Genomic DNA, 24,138 nt, shown 5'->3' with positions numbered 1-24,138 from the left:
ATTCTATAAAACAAGAGAATACGTAAATGATATCGATAACATTTTTAATTTGCTTTGGTAATGCTTTTTGCTATCAATAAATGAAACAAAAAAATTTCCCTAATATAATTTTTTTTAACTAAAGGCCTTTATATTTAATGCATCACAGGGCCTCAAAAATTCATGGGACGGCCGTGAGAATCTTTCTGCTTACTACAAAAAGCATATTTATATCTCTTGTTAGGATACCACTTCGCCAGAAACCTAAAATGATGACCATGTAAGGTTATAGAACTCGTTAATAGGGATCAGATCAACGAGGTAACAAGACATGATTTTTTTGATATGTCGAGGAGATATTGGATTGGTTAATTTATATATAGAAATGTTTTAGGTAAAATAAAATAAATAAAACAATAGATTTTTTCTTTACTGAAAATCACCGTACAATATGAAAATCATCGTGCATCAATATATATACTTGTGCTTCTTGAATCTCCGTGCATTAACTTTGTTATTATCTAAGGGTCAAAGTATTGTCCAATTTATTTTACTTTAATACTTGTTTTTGCAATAACCAACCCCTATATATATATATATATTGGATATATATATATATACACACACATATAGGGGGAAAGGAGTATAAGGTTGTCCCATACCCAAGCTTAGGTATGGAACTTCTCACATACATTTTTTTAAACCATAAATATCATGGGGGCCATGTGTTTTATTAATTATAAAACAAATATTAAAATGTTGCTATGTGATGAGTTCCATACCTAAGCTTGGGTATGAGACAACTTTATATATATATATCTAATAATTTATAAAATTATATGTAATAATATTTAAAATATCCAAGATACTTTTAGAGATTCGTGAAAAAAAATACATATAAAAAATTGACTTTTGTTGACCTTGACCGAGTTTGACTGGTCCGGCTGATATTTGACCGAGATTCCCGATATTTGACTGCTGATATTTGGCCGATATATATGGTTGAATAGCGTTGGCTGATATTTAAGCCGATCCCTCAATTTCGTCTCCTTAAGAAACCAATCTTTTGAGGTATCGGCCGATATTTACACACTGTGACGAGGGGTTTAAAGTATAATGTACAAGAATGCTCATTCTTAAATTTAAAAGATAAAAGATAAAACCTGAAATTTGCTCCAAAACCATAGGGACCATTTGTAATGAACTCAGTAAATGATAACGTTTCACGAAAAGTCTTTGTGTTGGTCAACATGAGTATCTTGTTACAAACTAAAGCTATAAATATGTTTTCAATTTGTCGAGTTAACATTGAATCAAATGTCAATGTGATTATGTGAAAGTAACAAACTTAACTTGTATGCATGTATGCATAAGCTTAACTTGGTTTATTTGTTTATTGCAAATGTATAGGTTTAAAAACGCAAGTATCGAAGATTGGGGAGTATTTAGCAATTCTAATTGCCAAAAGATGTTTGCTGATACAGAGAAAATGAGGGACTAAGTTGCAAGTTGGAGAAAAAGAGGTTATAATACTCGATCGTTGACTCTCTCAGACAAACTTTTCATCCAAGAAATTTAGCATAAAATAAACTACTTCAATCCTAATTTTTTGTTGTTCATATTATTATTGAAAGGTTTACGGTTGAAGTATTCAGAATTCCGCTCTTAAAAACTCGTTCATATTATTTTGTTGACTCGATCAGTTATCATCTATCTATCAGTACTACTTAAAAGTCTTCCTTTTAATTATGATATATATACATATTTAAAATTTTGTTAATCCACTAGAGCATCTGTTAGTCGGAACAATAGATCTGATTGACATGATCCCTTTCAAAAGTTTAACGGAAAGAAAAAAATGGATAGATGAGATTCTAGGTAATTGTGAAAAACTATGTAAGATAAAATATAGCTGCTCAAACATAGAGCAGGCAGAGGAAGTTGTGGTGGGGTTTGATGAAGAAGTAGACACACTACTTGATCAACTTACTTCAACTTCTACAAAGCGACTCCAGGTTATCTCTATTGCAGGAATGGTTGGGCTTGGTAAGACTACTCTTGCTAGAAAACTTTACAACCATCCATTAGTCGAGTATTTCTTTGATATTTGTGCCTGGACTTGTGTTTCTCAAGTTTATCTTGTTAAAAATTTGTTAGTCGGTATTCTAAGTTCTTTTGTCCATGAGATTACTGACGAGACTTACAAAATGAGCGAAACACAGTTGGGGGAAAAGCTATACAGACTACTAAAGGGTCGTAAATATTTGGTGGTCTTGGATGATATCTGGGATTCTAAGACATGGAATGAGCTCAAAATCTATTTTCCAGATGACAAAACTGGAAGCAGAGTCCTGTTTACTAGTCGTGACATAGACATCAGTTTACAAGTACAGGCAGCAAGACCTACTCATGTTTTGCGTCTCCGTACTGAAGTCGAAAGTTGGAAAATGTTTGTCAAAAAGACCTTTAGTGCTGGAATATGTTATTATTTCCTGGAAGATTTCGGGAGGGTAATTACAAGAAAATGTGAAGGTTTGCCTCTTGCAATTGTCAAAGCCTCTGGTCTTTTGAAAAATAATTTGTCAAATGAGTGGTGGGGGCAAATTGCCGAAAGGCTAAGCTTGTATGGTGAGTAACCCAAGCCAATACATGGATACGCTGGCTTTGAGCTACAACCATTTGCCGACTCACTTGAAACCATGTTTTCTGTTTTTTGGATCATTTCATGAGGACTATGAGGTACCTGTGACAAAGCTGATTTGGTTATGGATTGCTCAAGGATTCATAGATCAAAGTGGAAGCAAAATCTTGAAGGATGCTGCAGAGGATTTATTGATGGATTTAATCAATAGAGGTTTGCTGATGACTTCCAAAAAGAGGGCTGATGGCCGGATTAAATCATGCTGCATCCATGACTTGTTGCGGGATGTATGCTTGAGAAAATCCAGAGAAGAGAAATTTTCCTTACTAAGTTACAACTATGCACTTGTTCCGACATCCTCCACTACTATCCACTCTGGTTTGTGCTATCCATATGAGTTGGGCAATATTCTTCAAAAAGGTAGACCAATTAATTATGAAATATACAAAACAGTCAGGGTGTTCTTGATATGGAGTATATCCCTATGTCTGTATTTCATTCTGATGTAGTACACCTAAGTGATCTAAGATACTTAGCCATTCAAGCTTATGATGGAAGTCCCCCGGCATCAATATCTAATCTTGTCAACTTGCAAACACTGATAATATCGTCAAAGAAGAATATTGTTCTGCCAAAAACCATATGGAATATGGTAAATTTGAGGCACCTTTATATCAGATCAGGGGAAAACCTTACTGAAGGGCCTAATTTTGTACAAGCAGCAGAGAATGATGGTTCTCCAAATTTGTTGCTTAGCCTGCAAACATTATCTCAAGTGAGTCCTCGATCTTGCCAGGATGTACCATCAAGAGCTCCCAATCTTAGGAAGCTTGGGTTATGTGGATCCTTAATATCAATTTTAGGTGATCTAGAATTCCCTAATGTAAGTATTATGAATACAACTTAATTGTTTTCTATCTAACTTGACTTATATATGTGTAGATAGTTGAGGGACCATTCTGGACAACACTGGAAAGAAGAAGCAGAAGGACTGAGCTACTGATATATGAAGATGAAGGGGTCAATTTAAACTTTGAAGCTCTATATATACAATGTGTTATCCACCTAGGGTTCTTAATATTCCCTAGGGTTTTGTAGCCGTTGTCAGTGTCTTTCATTAAAATGTAACCGGTAAATGATTTCTGGGTTTGTTCATCTTTAGTAGTTTTTATGTTTTAAGTAAGAAAACTATTTCTAGCTTTCTGGTTATTGTAATAAATTACTTGGATTATTCTTAGTTATATATATATATATATAAATCATTAGTTTTAGTAGTTTCTACATGGTATCAAAGCCAAGTTGGTTGAGGAACTGATTCAGATTCATATCCTTAATAGGGTTTGAGTTTGACTGCTCCTTTTGTTGCAAATCTTTTCTTCCGCTTATTACTATCTCGATTTGGGGATTTCCTTTATTAGGGTTTTATTCTCGGTCGATTGATTATTACATATTTATTATTATCTCGATTTGGGGATTTCTCTCATTGGGTTTTATTCTCAAATCGATTGATTATTATATATCTTTTCCCTCTCTGAATTTATTCCTTCCTTATAGGAATCAAAACTCAGACTGGTTGATTCTTATCTATCTCTCTTATTTGCTCAAGTTGTGGGGCTCACTTCTTATGAAGGTTTGGAGTTTTACCTTGAAAATGGGATGTGCTATGGAATTCATAACTGGTACCTGTGTTAGATCTATTGACAATGAAATTTTAGCTAAACAATGGGATAGGTGCAATTCTGTTGTTCTTTCATGGATTTTAAGTTCTGTTACAGAAGAGTTATACTTGGGACAAATTTTTTCAAAGAATGCACAAAATGTTTGGGAAGAACTTAAGGAAACATATGATAAAGTTGATGGGTCAATAATCTTTAATCTACATCATAAAATCCACTCTTTATCTCAAAATGGGAAGCCTCTTTCTGAATATTATCATAATCTGAATTCTCTTTGGAAACAATTTGATGCTCTCACTAAGTTACCTTCATGCACTTGTAATGCTGCTAAGGAAATTCAAGAACACAATCAACTCTTAAAATTAATGCAATTTCTTATGGGCCTTGATGATCACTACCAACTAGTTAGGAGTAATATCTTGACCAGAGTCCCTATACCCAATGTGAAAACTGCCTTTGCCATCATATCAAGGGAAGAGTCACACAGGGGTGTGACTTCTGCTGAAAATGTGGCTAAACCTCACAACACTGCCTTCATTGCTAAGTTTGATAATGGAAAAAGAAACTTTGGTATCAAAAATTTCAAGAACAACTTTGAAAGTAACAAAAGTTTTGAACAATTTAAGCCTTTTGACAAAAACAAGTCTTTTGAAAGGAGGGGTCCTAATACTTCACTTCAGTGCACAAAATGCAACAAGTTTGGCCACACCATTGATAGATGTTTTGAATTGGTTGGATATCCACCTGGATATGGGAGGGACAGTCAGTCAAGAAGGAATGGGTCTCAATCTTTTTATAAATCTAATAATAATGTTGTGGTTAGTGATGGTTCTGCTTCTGGTTCTATGCCTTCTTCCAGTTCTGGTTCCAATTCTGATCACAGTCCCACTGTGACTCTCACTTCTTATCAATATGCTCAATTGATGAATCTTTTGAATGATAAGTCTCCTATCAAAGGTGTTAATGCCAATATGGCAGGTACTTTTTATAACTCAAATCACTATTTTAACTCAAATTTTTCTATGTTCTTTTGCTTTAATATTAGTAACAAGGTTATGACCTATAAAAATGGGTGGATTGTTTGATTCTGGTGCTAATAGTCATATGACTTGTAATGAGGATTCTTTGTTTAATGTCCATGACATATCTAGCCTGGGACATTCTGTTGGACATCCCAATGGTACCCAGGCAAGAATTCTGAAAATTGGTGATTTGAGGTTACAAGACAATGTTGTTCTGTTTGGTGTCCCATATGTTCTTGAATATTGTGTGAACTTGTTATCTGTTTATAGTTTAACTGGAGATAGTAAGGCTTTCATTGGATTTGATGAAAATAAATGCATTATGAATACAACTTAATTGTTTTCTATCTAACTTGACTTATATATGTGTAGATAGTTGAGGGACCATTCTGGACAACACTGGAAAGAAGAAGAAGCAGAAGGACTGAGCTGCTGATATATGAAGATGAAGGGGTCAATGTGAACTTTTAAGCTCTATATATACAATGTGTTATCCACCTAGGGTTCTTAATATTCCTTAGGATTTTGTAGCCGTTGTCAGTGTCTTTCATTAAAATGTAACCGTTAAATGATTTCTGGGTTTGTGTCTTTCATTAAAATGTAACCGTTAAATGATTTATGGGTTTGTTCATCTTTACTAGTCTTTATGTTTTAAGTAAGAAAACTATTTCTAGCTTTCTGGTTAATGTAATAAAGTGCTTGGAACATTCTTAGTTATATATATAAATCATTAGTTTTAGTAGTTTCTACAGTAAGCTCCTTGCAACACCTCCAAAAGTTGAAGCTATTAAACATAACTCCATACCCGGAAGCAACAAGATCATGCAATCCAGTTCTGTTTCCTGAGAATATTAGAAAATTGATGTTGTCAAATACGGGAATGGAATGGGAAGAAATGTGGACTTTCTCCTTGCTACCCAACCTTGAGTCTTTCAAGTTAGAACTTCATGAATGCATGGGAGAAATATGGGAGACAGGGGATGCAGAATTTCCACAGCTTAAAGTGTTAAAAATGCATGATCTGGACATAAAAATTTGGGTTGGTTCCAGGGATAACTTCCCTTGAATACAACGTTTAGTGATTCATCATTGCTCAAACCTCAACAGTATACCATTTGATCTAGGGAGTATTTTAACATTTGATCTAGGTAGCATTTCTGCACATAACTCTGCTATAGAAATCCAAAAGGAGCAAGAGAATGAAGGAAACACTTTCTTGAAAGTCTATGCAAAGCCAGAGTTAGAAATCCAGAAAGAGCAATAGTAGTGGCATTGGCCTTCATTTCAAACTTTTCACCTTTGCTGTAAGAAATTTCGTATAAACTGTAATGTTATTAATAATGCTGTAGCTGTTGGGTATGTGACATGATATAATTAAGCTCAATTTTGTTCTTTTGTAGCTGCTACGGAGTGTTATTAAGTTAGCTATTAGTAGTATAATATCGATATTATTAGTGTAAATAAGCCATTTTGGGAAATCTCACCTGTTTTGTTTTCATGAACATTTTCATTATTGATTATACTTTTGGATCTAGATACCAAAATTAAATAAATCCCAAGTAGACAGGCATGGAAATAAAAGACATTGTTTCCTAACACAGATTATTCATCACATGCTTTGTTCCTTGATTGGTCCTGCATCACAACTTCAAGCATAAGATCATGCAAAAATAATTTGGGGAGTGCTTACAAAGTTTCTCGGCAGCTTTTTGTCTTGACTCATTGTGGCTTAACTTACAGGGTATATTTTTTTTTCTGCTAGCATACTCTTTCTGGGTGGGTTTTAGTCATGGTGTCTTGACCATATCGTACACACACGACATTTTGCCTTTTATTAATGATCCTCAATCATTGCTCGTATTATTTCATCATTTTTTGTTACGCCTAGCATCTTTTCTTCATAGTCCTTCCCCTAATTCTTGGTGAAGTGACAAATCTTCTTGACATATATTTGAAAAAGACAAGCCCACACACGAAAATCAAACATATACTCTATTAATCGATCCCTATACGATTTATTCCTGCAATTGAGATAACCTGCAACGGCTTTGCAGAATTTTCAGTAAGTTGATCAAGTAGAAATTCTATCTGATCATTTTCAAAGACCACAACAGCCTCTTCTTCCTTTGAGTTATAACTGATTTTACAGAGTTGTTCACAAATAAATACAATCCTATTCAATCTTTTGATTTGATCAATATACCAATCTTCGTTAACCACCATTTTTGGTTCTAATTTCTGACCTATCACTGTTTCTTCATGAATGTACCAAGCTTCACTAAGAACCGGTCCTTCCATTTCTTTCAATAAAATATGCACTTCCTCAGTTTCATACCCTATCATCATGTTTATGAGGTGATTCATTAGACCATCAAACGACTCAGGCATCTTTACTTTCGCATCTAGTCCTTCTACACCATGAGAACGACAGAATTTCCTAAAGTAGTTGATGAACTGTTCTACACGAACAAGAAGAGCATCAGCCATGATTCTATCCTGTTTCAGAGTGATACGTCAGCGGTAGCCAAGATATATGGTACTGAAAGTCCTTTTTAGGAGGTGCCTTATACCCAGACTCATCCTCAAGAGGACTAGTCCTAATCAGCGCCACATCATCAAAGAACTATCCAAGGACTAATCCCCCAAAATCCAACCTTATACTGAGGACTAGTCATAGACCCACCTTTATACACTCACAAAATTAAAAAAAAAAAAGAAAAAAAAAAGAGTTAAATCACTCGTCCTGGGGGGGACGAATGGGGAGAGATGAGTCCTTGGACGAACCCAACCCCGCGGTGTAGCAAGATGGACGAGTCCTTGGACGAACCAAGGACGAATGCATAAGGAAGCCTCTTAGGCAACCCTGCCATAAACATAGAGCATAAATTTTAAAAAGATTGAAGCTGACTAGCTGTTATTGGCTAATGGCTACCGCATATGCAATCAGTAGGGTATTCCAATAATGTACAACATTTTCAAACTACTAAATATTTATTTTTGTTTTTTTTATTTTTTAGAACTGCACAGAGAATGATTATACTAGTTAACATAACAAACATGTTTTAATACGATACTGCAATAGAAAATAATTCTTTTAAGGTCGGCACACACTTGATCACCTTAAGGTCCCGCTGGGAACAAAAAATAATTCTTTTAAGGTACCCGTTATCAATGAAGCCTAGACCCATATGTGAAGTTTAAATACGTGGGCTCAATTCTTCGGGGTGCCAAGATCATGTGGGGATTAGGATGGAGGTATTTTACCTGCATCATATGACTCATACGAGGTGGGTCGATGGGTATCCAATTATAATACCGGGGCTAGGGTTCCCCCCATTACCCTTCTGCAATAGAAAAAGATGCACTATAATATATTTGCCAATTATGAATATCTATGATGAACATATGGATATGTGACTTTTCTTACACTCCATTCTTGAGTTTTTTTTTTATAAAGAATAGGAAAAGAAAAGATTAGAAAATTCTCTCATTTTGCATTCTTGAGTTTTTTATTTCTAAGAGAAAAGAAAGGGGAAGAAAAGAAAACAAAGGTGTTTTGGATGTAAAAACTTTCCTCCCATTTTTGGGAAGATTTGGATGGAAAACTTTTAAATTAAGTGTATAATTACCAATTTACCCTTATTACCTAAAGACAACCTTAAGGATGAAAGGACATAATTGTAAAGTTATAACTTTTTTCCCTTTCTTTTCTTTCTAACTCAAGAATGCTATTAACTTTATATTTTCTTTTCATTAGTTTTCCAAGTAACTCGAGAATGCCTTTTTTGATATATAATTTTTTTCTTTTCTTTCTCTATCCAATCTTCCCCTTTCTTATCCTTTAAAGAATAATAATAATAAAAAAATCTACATCAAGGTTCATCAATTCAAGTTCATATTATAATTAAGCATATTATCGATCTACATATAATCATGATAAAATCCTAACATCTATTATAGTTTTCAAATTGGAGGTAGTATAAAACTCACCCACTAATTAAAAGAAAATAATGAATGGCTTTCACTGGGCCATATATGCACTCAATCCATCAGTTTCATGTACGTGTACGATAAGTTATAATACTAGTCCCTGTACTATTGACTTGTATGCATGTTTAATCCAATAACTTAAGAAAGATGAAATGCTGATGTATCGATGTAAGAACTTGATCTGCACAGTTAAATGAGATTGATCATAGATGCTCTAACTGCTTATGGTTCCTGGTAAATTTTGACATTAAACATCCTACTATATGTTAATAGACTACCTAAGTAAGAAAAAGTTCAATTCAGACATACAGAACCAAACCGGATTTCATCCCACCAAATATATAATTTGTATTGCTTGTGTTAGTTCCAGAACATTAGCAAGACTAATTCTTCAAAACTCCAATTTTGTAAAGAAAAAACAGAAAGATGAGATTTTACACTTGGTGCACAATTTCAACAGCCCAACAGGCCTTCTTACTTGTACTAATAGTAATACTGCAAACCGCTAACTAAAGAATATAAAATGCAAAAAAACTAAAAGATAAATGGGATTCAAGTGGCAACAGAAACAACATGTAACATCCCAAAGTTTTTAAGGTAAAGAAATTAACCTCTTTTTATAGTTTTGACATTTAATTAATTTCCTAATATTTTATTTTTGAATATGGGGTTAATTTAGTTGGTACTTTAACGGATAACGGGTAAAAATACCCACAAAAATAGAAAAAGGCGAAGTGCCAGCCATCTATATGTTGTGACTCACTCTTCCACCACTCAATTTCCCTTCTTCTTCACCCTCTCTTCATGCATTTCTTCTTGTTCTATCAAATCAAAGCTTAATTCTCTCTAATTCAAGGATCATAATAACAATAACAATCATCACCAACAATCTTTATCAAGAAAATTGAAAGTTAGGGTTTGAGGTGGGAGGTGGTGGTGGCCGAAATTCCTAGAGGAAAAAGGGGAAAAAGAAGTTGTAATCTAAAGTCTTGAATTAGCTCATTGTTTGTTTGAGGTATTGATTCCCTAACCTAGTTTTATCTTGTCTCTTTAAATTAGGGTTCTTGGAGTAACCCAAATTGGGGGTTTTGCTAGAAATTGATTCATGAATAATTTTCCCTCAAATTCTTAAATAACCTAGTTTGTCATAGAGTTGTATAATGAGTTTGAATAAGAAATTGATATGTTTACTTGATAATGATGATTTATGAGAAAAGTTGAGTTCTCACTAGTTTTTGAAAGGATGATGAATATGGTAGCTTGAGCTACCTAGTGATATTGTTGAAAGTAAAAGAAACTCAATGACAAATGGATTAGGTTTGGATTTAGAAAGGCTAGTGATTGATAAGTATGACTAGGTTGAGTTAGTCAAGTTTGTGAATGAAAACTTATACATTGTATGTTATGATCATAGGTTGAAGCTTGTTTTGTGCTTTGTTTTTGTTATCAAGTCATTGTCCGAGTTGCGGAGGAGGTGAGTATATTTCCATACCTTTGTATATACGTTGGGTCGATTACCACATTATCTTGAAGTTGTGTATCCATGTGTGGTAATTGATTTGGCATTAGGCCCATATGGGGCATAGTGTTTATGAGGCCTAAGAACCTCCGGGACCTAAGAATCCCGATAGTTGATTTATGGGGCCTAAGAACCTCCGGGACCTAAGAATCCCAATAGTTGACATTGTTTATGATTGTTTAGCTTATATGGATCCATGTATAGCGTTAGTGTGCAAAGGTGATCATGTAAACGTGGCATGACGGTGTCATAGGTTACATGTAATAGTCCTTTGTATGTTGCCCTCCTTTGTGTTCATAAATGTATGCAAGTATATTCACTAAGCTTTTGCTTATATTTTTAGTGTTTCATTTTCTTATAGGCGGTTTCGAAAAAAGGAACTGAAGTGATTGATTTAGAAGTTTGAAGCTAGAAGTCTTTTGGAAGGTACCTTGTAGATTTTGAAGGTACCTTGACCATTCTCGAATGAATGGTATTTTTGGTAGACTTAGAAAATCCCTCCCCTCTATGGCTCTCGGTACAGATTTGGTCGTTTTGGAAATATCATGTTTTAGTTAGTTTGAACAATTTTAGGTTGTAAAGGTTTTGAGGAATGAGACACAAGTTTTTGAAGGTCAACTTAATCATTTTGGTTGTTTACCCATGTTGACATTTGACCCACTTGATGGGAAATGAAGTTTGTATGACGCTTACATGTTAGATTTGGATGTAACAATGGTTTTTAAGATTTTGAAGTTTTAATCATAGGTTGAAATGTTTGGATTTGGGTTGAAAGCATTGCAAGTTGAGTTTTAGTGTCAAGGTGAAGTTTTTGCAGGTCTGGACCAGAGATTTCCCATTGCAGCGCAGTGGGGGCTTTTCCTCGCGTAGGTCTGTGACTTTCCACTGCGGCGCAGTGGGGATTTTCTGTTAACAAATAATAATAATAAAAATAAAAAAATTCGAGTTTCTATTTATCAAGTCTTAGTCCTTTTCACAACATTGATGATATTACAACATACGAGTTGGGTAATATTCTTCAAAAGGGTAGACTAATAGGTAGACCAATTCATTATGAAAGATATAATACGGTTAGGGTTCTTGACATGGAGTATGTCCCAATGTCTGTATTTCATTCTGGTGTAGTACACCTTAGTGATCTACGATACTTGGCCATTCAAGCTCATGATGGAAGTCCCCCTACATCAGGTGAAACTTCCCACGACTACAGGGATAACTTCCCACGACTACAACGATTAGTGGTTCATCGTTGTTCAAAACTCAAAAGTATCCCACTTGATCTAGGGAGTATCTTGACATTGGAGACAATTGAGGTACATGCATGCAGCCCTTCTGCACATAAATCTGCAATAGAGATACAGAAAGCGCAAGAGAGTGAAGGAAACTTTTTCTTGAAAGTCCATGCAAAGCCAGACTTAGAAATCCAAAAAGAGCAATAGTGGCCTCATCTCAAGCCTTTCACCTTTTCTGTAAGAAATTTCATATCAAATGTAATGTCATTGATGACTGTGGATAGGTAGGTGATGTGAATCCTATTTGTGTCTGCCTAGCTTTGTCTTTTTGTGATTCTTTAAAAAGCAGTTAGTAGTGTTGCTGTATAAAATAAGGAGCCATTTTGGGCTGTTAGCAGTGTGCAGAAAATGTAAAATCCCACCTGTTTCCAAGAACTTTGGTTCGGTCATTTTGTTTATTGTTAGTTCCGGGCTTCCGGTATTGATGGTGTACCTCTCTTCTTCTTTTTTTTTATCCGAAAACTTAGCCGAAACTTATTCAAGGAACTTTTTGAATGACAAAGTAAAGTTCTGCTTCCTTTGAACATTTTCATTCAAGTTTTATACTCTCTGTTATATTGGTAGGTAAAAATAGTATTGTGAGATTCAGATACTTGTGTCCAAATGTACAATCACATACTGAAAAATACACCTCTCCACACTCATCCTTTTGACTTTATTATTCCTACACCTTAAACAAAATGCATCTTTGTTGATGTCCGTAAAACCTCTAATTCTTTCACATAAAAATAAAAAAATGATCTAAAATGTGTATCCAAAAGTATTTTAACAAGATGAACCAAACATGTAATCTATGTGGAGACATAAAAAAAAGTGGAACTCAATATGTTTGTGTGTTTTCACTAGATTTGGACCCATGTCAAGGGTTATTTTTAAGTTTTTTTATATTCATTATAATAAAAGTAGTTAGTTTTTATTACTGATTCAACTTTATGCATTTGTAAGAAAAATATAATATATTTTTGTTATAAAATAAGTTATTTAATCAATTGTTGAATGTACTTGTTTATAATAACGAGGAAGAAGATGGTTGGGGAGAAAAGAAAAGTTATTTACAAAAATGGTTCATTTGGTTTGTGTTTATGAACAAAAAGACCAATATGCTTATGTGTGCAAAGCATTGTGACCTTGCTTATTTGTACAAGCAGTGACCATCTACAATAAAGACCAAGTTCTTAAAAGTTTACTGTCCAATAAAGTTTCATGTAAATTTTAAAGATAGAAGGAAACCTGTAAATTGCTCCAAACCATAGACATGAAATATGCATTGAACTCGGTAAATATTAGTACCACGGGTCAACTTGTTTCTTCGCCAAAAGTCTTTGTGTTGACCTGCATAAGTATCATGTTAACATTGAAGGAAATGTTTAAGTAACAAACTTAACTTCTAACAGTCTTACATTATGCATTATACGACTTGTAGATTATGTGTATCATCAAAATATAGTTGTGTACAGAGATTTCCATATCATTTCTGTAAAATAATCGTATAGGACATTAGTTAAAAGCGATTCATTGGCATTGGATCCCATGTTTTCCTCACTAAGGCTCACCGGAAGAGATGGGACTTTAATAGCGTAAGAGCTGTTACAACCTGTGATTCACGGCCAGTATGATATCTATGCAGCTTCAGCTGAGAGCTAATGTTGTCTACCCAAAGAGATTGTGTCAATTACATATATCTTGGATCAAATTTTACAAAAGAGAGTAATATAGTGTAAGACAGTAAGATGTATACGACTAGAGGAATACCTGTAACAGCCTCTGTATCAGCTGCTGTTCCAGTTTCACAACAGTAAATGTTGGATGCCATGTAATGAATCTTCTCACAATTTTTGTCAGCGACAATAGGCCCTTCTGTTGCTCTAGTATCGGCTCCAAGAATGACATCATCCTGAAAAAGGATAAGAAATCAGAGGCAATTTCAACTCAAGGCTACATGTTAAAATTTTGATAACTAGATCATTCTTAAAAACTGCTCTAATTCTTCCCCATGGCATAAACAAACAAACAAAAATCTCAAGCTTATATGGTTTTCAATCTGTATAAATAGATGCACTCCAGTTTAACTCACAGCTTAAAACAATTGGCCATCGGTGTCGGTTGAGCCGGTCAAGTAACTAATACTATAATGTTGAATTACATAATATATATATAACACTAAATAAGTAGATCACCTACTAAATGTTTATCAGTTTATTACCTTGTTTACCAAATATCCATGTTCGGTCCTCATGCTGCCCACTTGCCTAATATTTTGCTAAATTTCTATTTATAGATGAGCATCCTACATTAAGTCATTACCTACAACACCCCTTTCATCACTTTCTCTCCCTTTGTATAGTAAAACCTAACAAAACTTTTTTTGTCTTTAAGTGGGAATTTGACATCTACCGAAACTCTGACAGATTATTGCTCTCTTTCTTGAACCAAACCCAGCTCAGACTGTGAAAGTGAAGTCGAAGTGCGAAACTGGCTAAACCCAACTGTTTTTAGAAGGTTAATTAGGCTTGGAACTTTGTTGAACCAAGTATGCCGGTTCTGTTCAAAATATAGCCATCAACCTGACCAAGCACAGTAAAACCCTTTTTGACAATCCACTTCCTTCAACACACCCACCATGTAATCAGGCATTCAAATGTTGCCATATGAAACTCTATTGCGAATCAGAAAAGGTAAATGTACTTGTAAAATTTTAATTTTATTATCAAATCTATATGTATGCATTATTTCAATTGAAGCCTATTCATACAGGAAGTGGTTTCAATCTACTCCCAAATGAAAGTATAAGGCTATGACTGACTTAGTGAGTAAAATAGTATGAATAAATGAGCTACCACTTAAATATTGGTCATGAACTTAAAACACGTTTAGCAAAAGGCTTTGGCATGATAAAGGGGCAGGTCTTCGTATTGCCTCAAATCTGTCTTCCGAATTAGCCCCAAATTTTAAAATCAACTTCCCCTCTAAACTAACAAAGATAGATGAAACTGACATACAAGCAATTAAAAGTCTTCGACTTTTTTATTTAATATAATCTTGCCTCATGGAGGCGCTCTTACAAAAAGGTCCCGCAAATGTGACCAACTGTCAAGCCAAACAGCAACATAGAAAGAACAAAAACCAGACAGATTAAAAAACATGGGCCATTTGAGTAAAGAGGAGTCAATAAGTTTGGTTTCGTCTCGAATCCAATCAAACCAAGGCATAGGTCTAATCGTAAATGTCGAAAAATTTACATCTATGGATTCATCACAGTTGAATTGACAATGACAATGTGTAAATAAAAGAAGAGCCATATAAGCAACTCATGATCATCAATAATCTAATTTCAAACAAGCAAATATCAAAGGTATAAAAAAAAAAAACATTTTTTTAAAAAAATAAGACAATACAGTAACATATTTAAGGGGAAAAAAACAAACAAAAACATAGTAATACCTGAAAAACCAGACAAACACTGGTGGTTCCGGTTTTCAAAAAAGGAGAAGACTTTAATCCTTTTTTAGTCAGCAAGTCGTTTCGTCTACACAAATCGAAACTGAATCCGGTTTTTGGGACATCCATTGTTTCACTTATTATATCTTTCAAAATTGTATTATTTTCTGAAATTGGTGAAGGAATTTGTAGAAACAAATACTTATATGTGCTACTTACGGATTTACGAGGTTTCGATTTATTTATGAATATATATGGAGTCACCCGATTTGTGAGTGATAAACAGCAGAATAAGGCAGGCTTGGGGGAGTAAGATAAATACAGCATTTTAAGCATCTGTATAAAGTACTTGTATCTTTGACTAGTCAACCGTAGTCAAAAGTAATACGAGTAGTAGATTTTAAACATTGTCGAGCTTTTTATAGCAACTCGAGCCCTGTATTCAGACTTATCGAGTCGAGCATCAGCTTTACATAGTTTGGCTCAAATAATATGATGTATATATATATATAAGGAAAAGTGAGTATGAGACTGTTATGCACCCAACTTGAATGAAAAATCCCTCACATACTAATATTTTAATATTTTAAATAATTACATGGCCCCCATGATTTTTATATATATATATTTGTTAAATAGTAAAGTTCTAATTTTCGAGTTGAACTTGATATAACGAGTTAAGCTCAATCACATACATTGAAAGCTCGATGAGCTATCGAGCCGAGCTCGAGCCTACCAATTTTTTTGTTTCGAGCTCGGCTCAGTTCGACTCGATAACACCTTTAGTATAAAGTATAGATAAAGTGATAAACACATTCGACTATCCAAATGAGGCGGAAGACTGACGTATGCCACCCAAAATAAGCCCCATGACGCCCTCAAACATGCCCCCAAGGGGCGCTTTGTGCAAAAATAAATGAGAATTCACTATATAAATGAATGACCTTTCTTTGTTTATCAAGTCAAAAAGTGAAAGTTACATTCATTTTATATGGAGGTACTATTGCTTTTTGTCAACATTTTCACTTTTAATTTTGTAAATAGTTTTTCCTTTTTGACACCTGAAAACAAGCTCTTACTTCATGATTTTAGAGCGGCTTCCCCCTATGTGACGTGACATCACATAGTAGAAGACATCTTTATGGGAAGAAGCTTCACTCTTATTAGTATTAGCTTCAAAATCTTTTTTAACATAATATGTGCGTTTGAGAGAATTCTTACTTTTTAATTGGAGGGAATATATCATATGTCTTTTTAATAACTAATTTTATAAACTAATCTCAAAATTAATAAGTAAACATGTGATGATAGGTCATTGAAAACTTTATATTGAAAATTATCCTGTGAGGGATTTTTAGCAAAGACTCAACCAATAAAAAATATGTTAGACATCTTAATATCTACAGATATAATTAAAATAAAAATGGCTAGAACCCATAAAAGATATGTCACTTTGTCTTAAAAGGGAGTTTAGCTTTAATAGTATATATTATGGTACGTCATTCACTGATTATCTCAATGGTTGGACACTCGGATGTTTATTCATGAGGTCTCAAGTTTAATACTCTCGGGCGTGGGATTTACAGGCTTTAGGTTTCCTGGGCCTTCGTGGAGCATTTACCAGATGGGGCGAGCGGGGAGGGGGGGGGAGGAATCGGGTAGGTCCACGGTATTCAGTCCGGATACTCGTGATTTGGCCCTTGCTGTTCTAAAAAAAAGGTATGATTTTGCCTCTTATAGTAGGAATTAAAGTTTAATATTTGGTAATATAATAACTTAGTTTTATTTGGTGTAATTAATAGGTATATCGAGGTCATTACCCAAAGTGCTCAATAGAGAGATATCTATTTTGTTGTTCAAGGGGCAAACACAAAAACCATTATGAAAAGTCTGATAAATCTCAAGCTATAGGTGAAACATAGAGGCCAATTGTAATATCCCAAACTTTTATTTAACGGTTGAATTGAATCGTTAAGTCAACACCTTTTGGCCGTTAAGTCTTTAGGAGATTTAATGCTTATAAGTGATTAATGTACAATATGTGAGGCTTAAATGCCTTAATGACTGATGTACTAATGGGTTTAAGGTGTATTTATATGCCTTTAGAGGTGCTTGAAATGTTTAACGAGTTGTAAGTATTCCCAATAGGTAATTTTAGCCTAATATGAGTCATAAGGAAGTCTAGGGGCTAGTTTTGACATAGGAGGAATCTAAAAAATGGGATTAAGGGTTAATGAAACCCTAGTTACACTCTTAATCAGTTTCTCCTTCCTCAATCTCAAGCGCTAGACGCCCCATTTGTCTCTTGAGCAATCCTAGTGCGTTTCTTGCGATTTCGGGTGGATTTATGATCAATCGATGCATGTATTTGATCCGTTAATCCTCCTCCAAAGTATAGATGGTAATCCTTGCTTATTATCACTTATTTTCTTCCTAATAATTCGTTAATACCTGGACCTATTGAGTAATGGTTGATTGCGATCGTTTTGTGGATAGATTTGACGATTTTGGGTCAACCGGTGATTGTTATTGCAATCATTTAGTATCTAGAGATTTCCTACAGGTATGAAATCATTGTTAATGTCATTTTAATGTTCAAGTATGACCATTATAGGGTTCACACCTGGTCTAGAGGTTTGATTTGGATTCGATTGCGTTTGAGAGTCGATTTAGGTCATTTCAGGTGTCAATTTGATGGTCGAAATTGCTTTCAAAACGAATTGGATTTCCAGGCCTGAAACTGTTGTCATGTTGGAAAATTCATATCTTTCTTATATGAACTAGTTGGGAGATGAACCTTACATTTTTGAAAAGTTCTTTGAGTCATCAACATTTGTTAAGAACTGAGTTTCCTCTCAATTGGTCGTCTTGGATGCCAAAAGTAGTCTACGAAACTGAAAATAGTCAAAAGATGAAAGTAGTCTACAGAATATGAAAGTAGTCTACAAAAGAGTCAATTAGTCTACAAGTGAGTCAGGTAGTCTATGGAAAAGTATAGTAGTCTACAAAGAATGAAAGTAGTCAAAAATAGACTAGTAGTCTACAAATAGATGGAAGTAGTCAACAGAGACCATTATTTGATAAGTATATAGACTGTAGGCTGGTTTAGCCTCGTTTATACTTGTTAATTGATCCTATGTTCATTATAGGTAGTTGGGAATACTTGCTTTGCACGGTAGCTCTAGTTATCGTTTGTGTGCGCTTCTACAAAGTAAGATACATTATTTTGACACGCTGAGGGGTTCAACAAAAACATGGTTTTCATATAATAACTTCCCATACGGTATCTTGTTTGCTTATGGGTATTCGGAATTATACGGGAGGAGATATGGGCTATGTAGATGAATATTGAAGCCTGAAATGCTATGAAATGTTATGAAATGATATGAGATGTAATGATATGCTATGAAATGTTAAGTAATGTCTTGAGATGAATTGAAATGTGATATATGTTGATGATATGCGAAATGTGCATGATTACATGGCATGTTCATCTAGTTCACTAGACTTATTGAGTTGCCGTGACATGTGCACGTTTAAGGGCCCATACGTAAAAGATGAATATGTGATGATGTTTAGGTAACGTGGACACCTAAACTATATGTGATGTAAATCGAGCTCGTAAATGACGTGAGAAGTGTTAAGCTTAACCCGTATATGCCTTTGCCAGGGTTGTGCATTTGATGTGGTTGTTTGGGTAGCTCCTTGCAACGAGGTACAACATGGAGAGTAATATGGGAGGTCTTACCAACCCCACTTGCCCACTTGTCTTGTACATACGGATTACTCAAGAATTGGCTTGTCATTCCTTAACGACAATGATGTACTGCCGTAAGGTTTGTCCATCGAGTCGGGTGTGACTTATGTCACACTTTATGAGATGAGTATGTTATATGACGTGTGTGACTTGTGTCACAATTGCAAAGATGATATGTGAAACTGATATGAAAGATGACTAGGCACATTTATGCTCCATTCTTGAGTTTAAAAGGTAAGAACAGATAAGAAAAGATATGATAAGAATGGATTGGATAAGAAAAGAAAAATAATATATATGAATAAAGGCATTCTTGAGTTTAAAACAAAATCAAAGAAAAGAAAAGAAAATTGAAAGTTAAAGGTATTCTTGAGTTAAAAGGAAAGGAAAAGAAACAATAAAAAGATATAACTTTACATATATAACCTTATGTGGACGGAAAATTGAAAGTTAAAGGTATATTAGTAAATTTCTGATTTTTCCTCCCAAATGTGGACGGAAACAATTTTAATCAAAAAAACACCCACTTTTCCTATCTTCCACTTTCTTTCCCTTTGATAAAAAAAAACTCAAGAATGTAAAAACAAAATTTTTCTCACCATTTCTTTTCTTACTCCTTCAAAACAAAACTCAAGAATGTAGTGTTAGGGTGGTTCATCCTGATATAAAGGTGTTGATGCTACGATATGTATGTGAGATGATATGATTGATGTGATATGTGCCTTAATGAATTCAAACGACTTTTCTATAATGTTTTAAATGGACAACTGTTTTATTAATGATGTGTTATCTTACTTAGCTAATTCGTTAGCTAACACTTACTCTTTTAAAATATGTTGTGCCCTCAGGTCCAACAATAGTGAACAGGTAGATGTGAGACATGGGTAAATGATCTTGAAGCTAGCTATAGTTACCCATAGTGGCTGCTCGCATCAGTCAATGACTTATGATTAGACATTTATGATTTGTATTTACTATGTTGTCGGTTGTTTAATGTTGGGCAACCGATGGATTTCCATTTAAACTTGTTTTGATGATATGGCTAGTAACACCAATTAATAATTGAACTAAACCGTTTTGCTAGTTTGAACTTTTAAAGTTTAATTCCGCTTTTTATGACGATGTTAGACGAAAACTATTGGAAATTTATATTTTTAAACGACGGGTGTTACACCAATTATTCTCGGTGAGAGTTTTGAGAATCCTATGTCCAAAGTTGGATGTACTACCAAAATTTCAATCGCTAATTCGGGTTGTTGATAGAAAGGGTCGGACTCCCTTTGTATCGTTACCGATTTTAAAAATATAAAAATTGACAGTGTTGAAGAGAAAAAGGTTTGTAGCGAGTTAGGAAGTGTCCCACATAATTGGGATATGGTGATTGAAACCGACCAAATTTTGACTGAATCAAATACTCAATAATCATATGAATTATGAGATTTCTTCTTCTAGTATGCTTAGTTGCCTTTTGATTTTTTTTTTCAAGTAGTATGAAAGAATATAAACCAACGAACTACATATTTATCTACGTTCTAAAAAAATATAACAAAAAAAAAAAACATATTTATATGTATTGTATGCATTTCATTCTTTTATACTACCAAAAGAAAACTCATAAGCCAAACTACGGGTAGAAAACTCACAATTTCTATGATTATTGAGTATTTGATTCGGTCATAATTCGACGAGCTTCATCACTAAATCCTCATTCTTCGGACAGTACTCACAACCTTGTTTAATAAATTGCTCCCTTCATATCACCTGCATCTTTCTTCAATCTCATGACAGTGATCAAAAAGGAGGATGTATCGGGTTTCTCTTAATCAATTACTTTAATGACTTTCTAGCTCGCTCTAAATCTTTTCTCTCTCCAGCGCTATCAATATTTTTACTTTTAAAATTGGTAACAATAAGAAGGGGAGCCCGATCCTTTCGATCAACAACCCGTAATCGCGAGAAATAATTTAGTAGTAGATCCAACTTCGAAGACATAAAAGTGTCACTACTCTCAACAAGGCCTCCCTGCACCACAAACCGAGATTTATAAAGCCTTCATATAATGAATGGTCTTCATGTTTGCGGCTTAAACGGGTATGTCTCTGCTGAGAACTCCATGTAATGACCTTGATATAGTTGTAAGTAATGTTTTAAAAACCGGTATTTTAGTTATACCGGCGTGGAAAATTTTTTCGGTATTACCGGTATTCTCGGTAATACCGGAAATACCGGCCGGTACGACTATTTTTAATTTATTATATTTTTTTGTGTAAAATCTTACAAAACTTGTTACAATTTAACAAAAATAGTCAAAATGCAATTATAATTTACTCAAAAATAATACCAAATATGTATTTCATAACAAAATATAGGTTTTAAAGTTCACAAATAACAAAAAAATAACATTAAAGTATCATAAAAACAATTTTTAAAAAAAATCAAAATTTATTTTTTGAAAATACCGGAAATACCGGTATGGTAATACCGGAAAATACCGGGAATACCAGAAATACCGGCCGGTATTGAATAGTGAAATTACCGGAAAAAAACCGGACTTAAAATACCGGCGTGGTCTCCGGTACCGGTATTTAAAACATTGATTGTAAGTTTGTTACAAGAATCTAGAATTCTAGAATTTGTTACACGTGACAAAGTTTCTTATGGTACCTTTTTACAATATTTTTTAGAAAATTACCTCAATTATTCTATCGATCGACTACTCTATGTTACAATTGAATTCATTCTTAACAATATATGTGAACTAGCCACGAAACACGGATGACCTTACAGTTGATATTTCTACTACAATTTTTACTTCCTTTACTACAATACATTTGTTTTGACAACTTTGTCCCTAATTGTATTCATTTAATTAGTTTCGTATGATCCGTTTAACTTAAACCCTTTCTTTTAGGTTCCTGCCACACACAAAAACATATTATATAAATACATTACTCACATTCATTTTAAGATTATTGTTCTTCAGATTCAAAAAGGGCAATCAATGTGGAAAATATTTTATTTAATAATTAATCTAGTTGATTAAATGAGAATTTGGTCATGAAAAGAGAACATAATAAGGTGGGTGTTATGGTACTCCACTGCGGCACTGCCCACTGCAATTTCACTATTGTATTTTACCGATTAAAGGAGTTTCTAGAAACAACATTTGGATGTGAGTCTAAATTGAGTAGTCGAATCGGTAGATGGCTTGCAAGTTGCAACATTTTTCCTCTTGAGCCCAACATCAATCTAAGCATTTTTTTGAGACAATATCTGAAATGAGAAATTGATCTTGTAGATGGCTTTCAGCTTTCATGTCTTTAATTTCAAAATTATTATTTATGAATACTAGAAGGAAAGTTATGAGAAAGCAGAATGAGACCCGGTAAAATATAAATGAATATGTGATGGGTTGAAAAATTATTAATAAGGGTAAAAACGTAATAAAATATAGTTTGTAGTATGAAAAGTAAAAATTGTAGTAAAAAAACACCTCCTTTTTAAATATTCTATTTTGATTTATTTTTTAAAGTTATTATACAATATAATTTTTAATTTAAACGAATATTATGTTTTTAGTTTATGTGTTTTGCTATATTACTAGATTTTAGACCTGTATCCAACACTGGACACGCGGTTTACGATATTATTAACATTAGATATTCATACATTTCATTCATAAAAACTTATAATTTTGAAAATATACGGTTATAAGTGTTATACATTGTATGTTGTAGTATAATAATCACAGGTTCGTCATTGTCATTATTAGTTGAGACATTGATGGAATTGTTTGCTGTAGTCATTCCACAAAGCATATGATACAATACTCTATTATAGGATTTTTTGAAACCATTTGTACTCATAATGTGATATTATTATGAAAGATAATTAAGATTTAAAATATAAACATACTTGTGATCCAATATTTGACATTCAAGTATACGTACTTGATCATGATGCGAGCCTATAACACGAATATGTTTATTTTTAATCACTTGTCCTATGATAATTAGATAACAATTAAGATTGTTTCATATTCTTTGATAACAATTAGGACTCTTGATTTAAGTGACAATTGAAATAAAAAATTAAATAATACTTTTTGTAACTTTTTGAAAAAATTTAAAAATAATTCTTTTGATTGCTAAATAAATATATAAGCATTCATGGCTAAAAAGTGTAAATTATTGATGAAAAACAAAAAAGTATAAATTAATGATACTTTTTCTACAAATTAATATAAATACTAATATAATAATATATTTGGATAATGATTATTATGAATTTTAATTTATAGTTAATCTAAATGATGACATAAGCGAGAGTCAATTTGATGAAATTAAGCGATTTTATTGGTTAATAAATCATTAGTTCAACTGTCTTATAAATTTAATGAAATAAAAAAGGGATAATGATCTGTGGATGTAGTGAACTATGGCAAAATGTCTATGTTATGTATTGATCTAATCGGGGGTCTATGTTATGTAACGAATTTACCAAAACTGTCTAAGTGATGCATGTTACCGGGTAATCTACAGGTAGCGGTTACCATCCAGTTTTTAAACTTGGGATAATGACCTGTGAATGTAATGAACTATGACAAAATGTCTATGTTATGTATTGATCTAATCGGGGGTCTATGTTATGTAATGAACTTACCAAAACTGTTTAAGTGATGCATATTATTTATTGCTTCCAACTCCTCCCGAGTATTTGAGAACTGGTATTTTCTTGTTTCTATTTAGTTATTTATTAATATCCCGAAAATAGAAATGATGAATTCTGAGGTCAAGGGGATTTGATATTTTTAGCTTTAGGCTT

At 33.6% G+C, this 24,138-nt stretch overlaps 3 protein-coding genes across 7 annotated transcripts; 2 read left to right on the top strand and 1 right to left on the bottom strand.

Moving 5' to 3' along the window:
* The first annotated feature begins 3,090 nt into the window (after positions 1-3,090).
* Positions 3,091-3,851, top strand: LOC122596977 (putative late blight resistance protein homolog R1A-3). Its single transcript, XM_043769621.1, has 2 exons — positions 3,091-3,483; positions 3,563-3,851. The coding sequence occupies exons 1-2, from the start codon at positions 3,105-3,107 to the stop codon at positions 3,568-3,570; spliced, it is 387 nt and encodes a 128-aa protein (XP_043625556.1). The 5' UTR covers positions 3,091-3,104; the 3' UTR covers positions 3,571-3,851.
* Positions 3,852-3,894: 43 nt separating this feature from the next.
* LOC122596949 lies at positions 3,895-6,717 on the top strand. Of its 2 annotated transcripts, XM_043769596.1 has the most exons (3): positions 3,895-3,958; positions 4,175-5,078; positions 5,812-6,717. In XM_043769596.1, the coding sequence occupies exons 2-3, from the start codon at positions 4,245-4,247 to the stop codon at positions 5,818-5,820; spliced, it is 843 nt and encodes a 280-aa protein (XP_043625531.1). In that variant the 5' UTR covers positions 3,895-3,958; positions 4,175-4,244; the 3' UTR covers positions 5,821-6,717. The 2 variants fall into 2 exon arrangements, with proteins under 2 accessions (XP_043625531.1, XP_043625528.1); XM_043769593.1 differs by lacking the exon at positions 3,895-3,958 and having other exon boundaries at positions 4,062-5,078.
* A 529-nt stretch (positions 6,718-7,246) lies between these two features.
* LOC122596959 (proteasome subunit beta type-7-B-like) lies at positions 7,247-15,852 on the bottom strand. Of its 4 annotated transcripts, none has more exons than XM_043769611.1 (5): positions 15,561-15,852; positions 13,872-14,013; positions 13,673-13,769; positions 13,350-13,451; positions 11,760-12,294 (listed from the first exon to the last, which is right to left on the bottom strand). In XM_043769611.1, exons 1-4 carry the CDS (start codon positions 15,684-15,686, stop codon positions 13,403-13,405), a joined length of 414 nt encoding a protein of 137 aa, XP_043625546.1. In that variant the 5' UTR covers positions 15,687-15,852; the 3' UTR covers positions 11,760-12,294; positions 13,350-13,402. The 4 variants fall into 4 exon arrangements, with proteins under 4 accessions (XP_043625536.1, XP_043625546.1, XP_043625550.1 ...); XM_043769615.1 differs by having other exon boundaries at positions 11,760-12,171; XM_043769606.1 differs by lacking the exon at positions 11,760-12,294 and adding an exon at positions 13,520-13,593 and having other exon boundaries at positions 13,360-13,451.
* Between the last annotated feature and the right edge of the window lie 8,286 nt (positions 15,853-24,138).

The sequence above is a fragment of the Erigeron canadensis genome, chromosome 1, assembly GCF_010389155.1.
Source record: "Erigeron canadensis isolate Cc75 chromosome 1, C_canadensis_v1, whole genome shotgun sequence".
NCBI classification, from domain to species: domain Eukaryota; kingdom Viridiplantae; phylum Streptophyta; class Magnoliopsida; order Asterales; family Asteraceae; genus Erigeron; species Erigeron canadensis.
Note: the sequence above shows the minus strand (reverse complement) of the source record. Positions and strands in the feature narration are given on the sequence as shown.

What these genes read in the sequence shown, in the direction of transcription:
- LOC122596977 (XM_043769621.1), top strand. Translation starts at nt 3,105, where the DNA reads ATGTCTGTATTTCATTCTGATGTAGTACACCTAAGTGATCTAAGATAC.
- LOC122596949 (XM_043769596.1), top strand. Translation starts at nt 4,245, where the DNA reads ATGAAGGTTTGGAGTTTTACCTTGAAAATGGGATGTGCTATGGAATTC.
- LOC122596959 (XM_043769601.1), bottom strand. Translation starts at nt 13,376, where the DNA reads ATGTCTATGGTTTGGAGCAATTTACAG. An exon ending in TGGTTTGGAGCAATTTACAG is followed by an intron (nt 7,815 to 13,349) that starts GTTTCCTTCTAT and finishes ACTCTGAAACAG; the next exon opens with GATAGAATCATGGCTGATGC.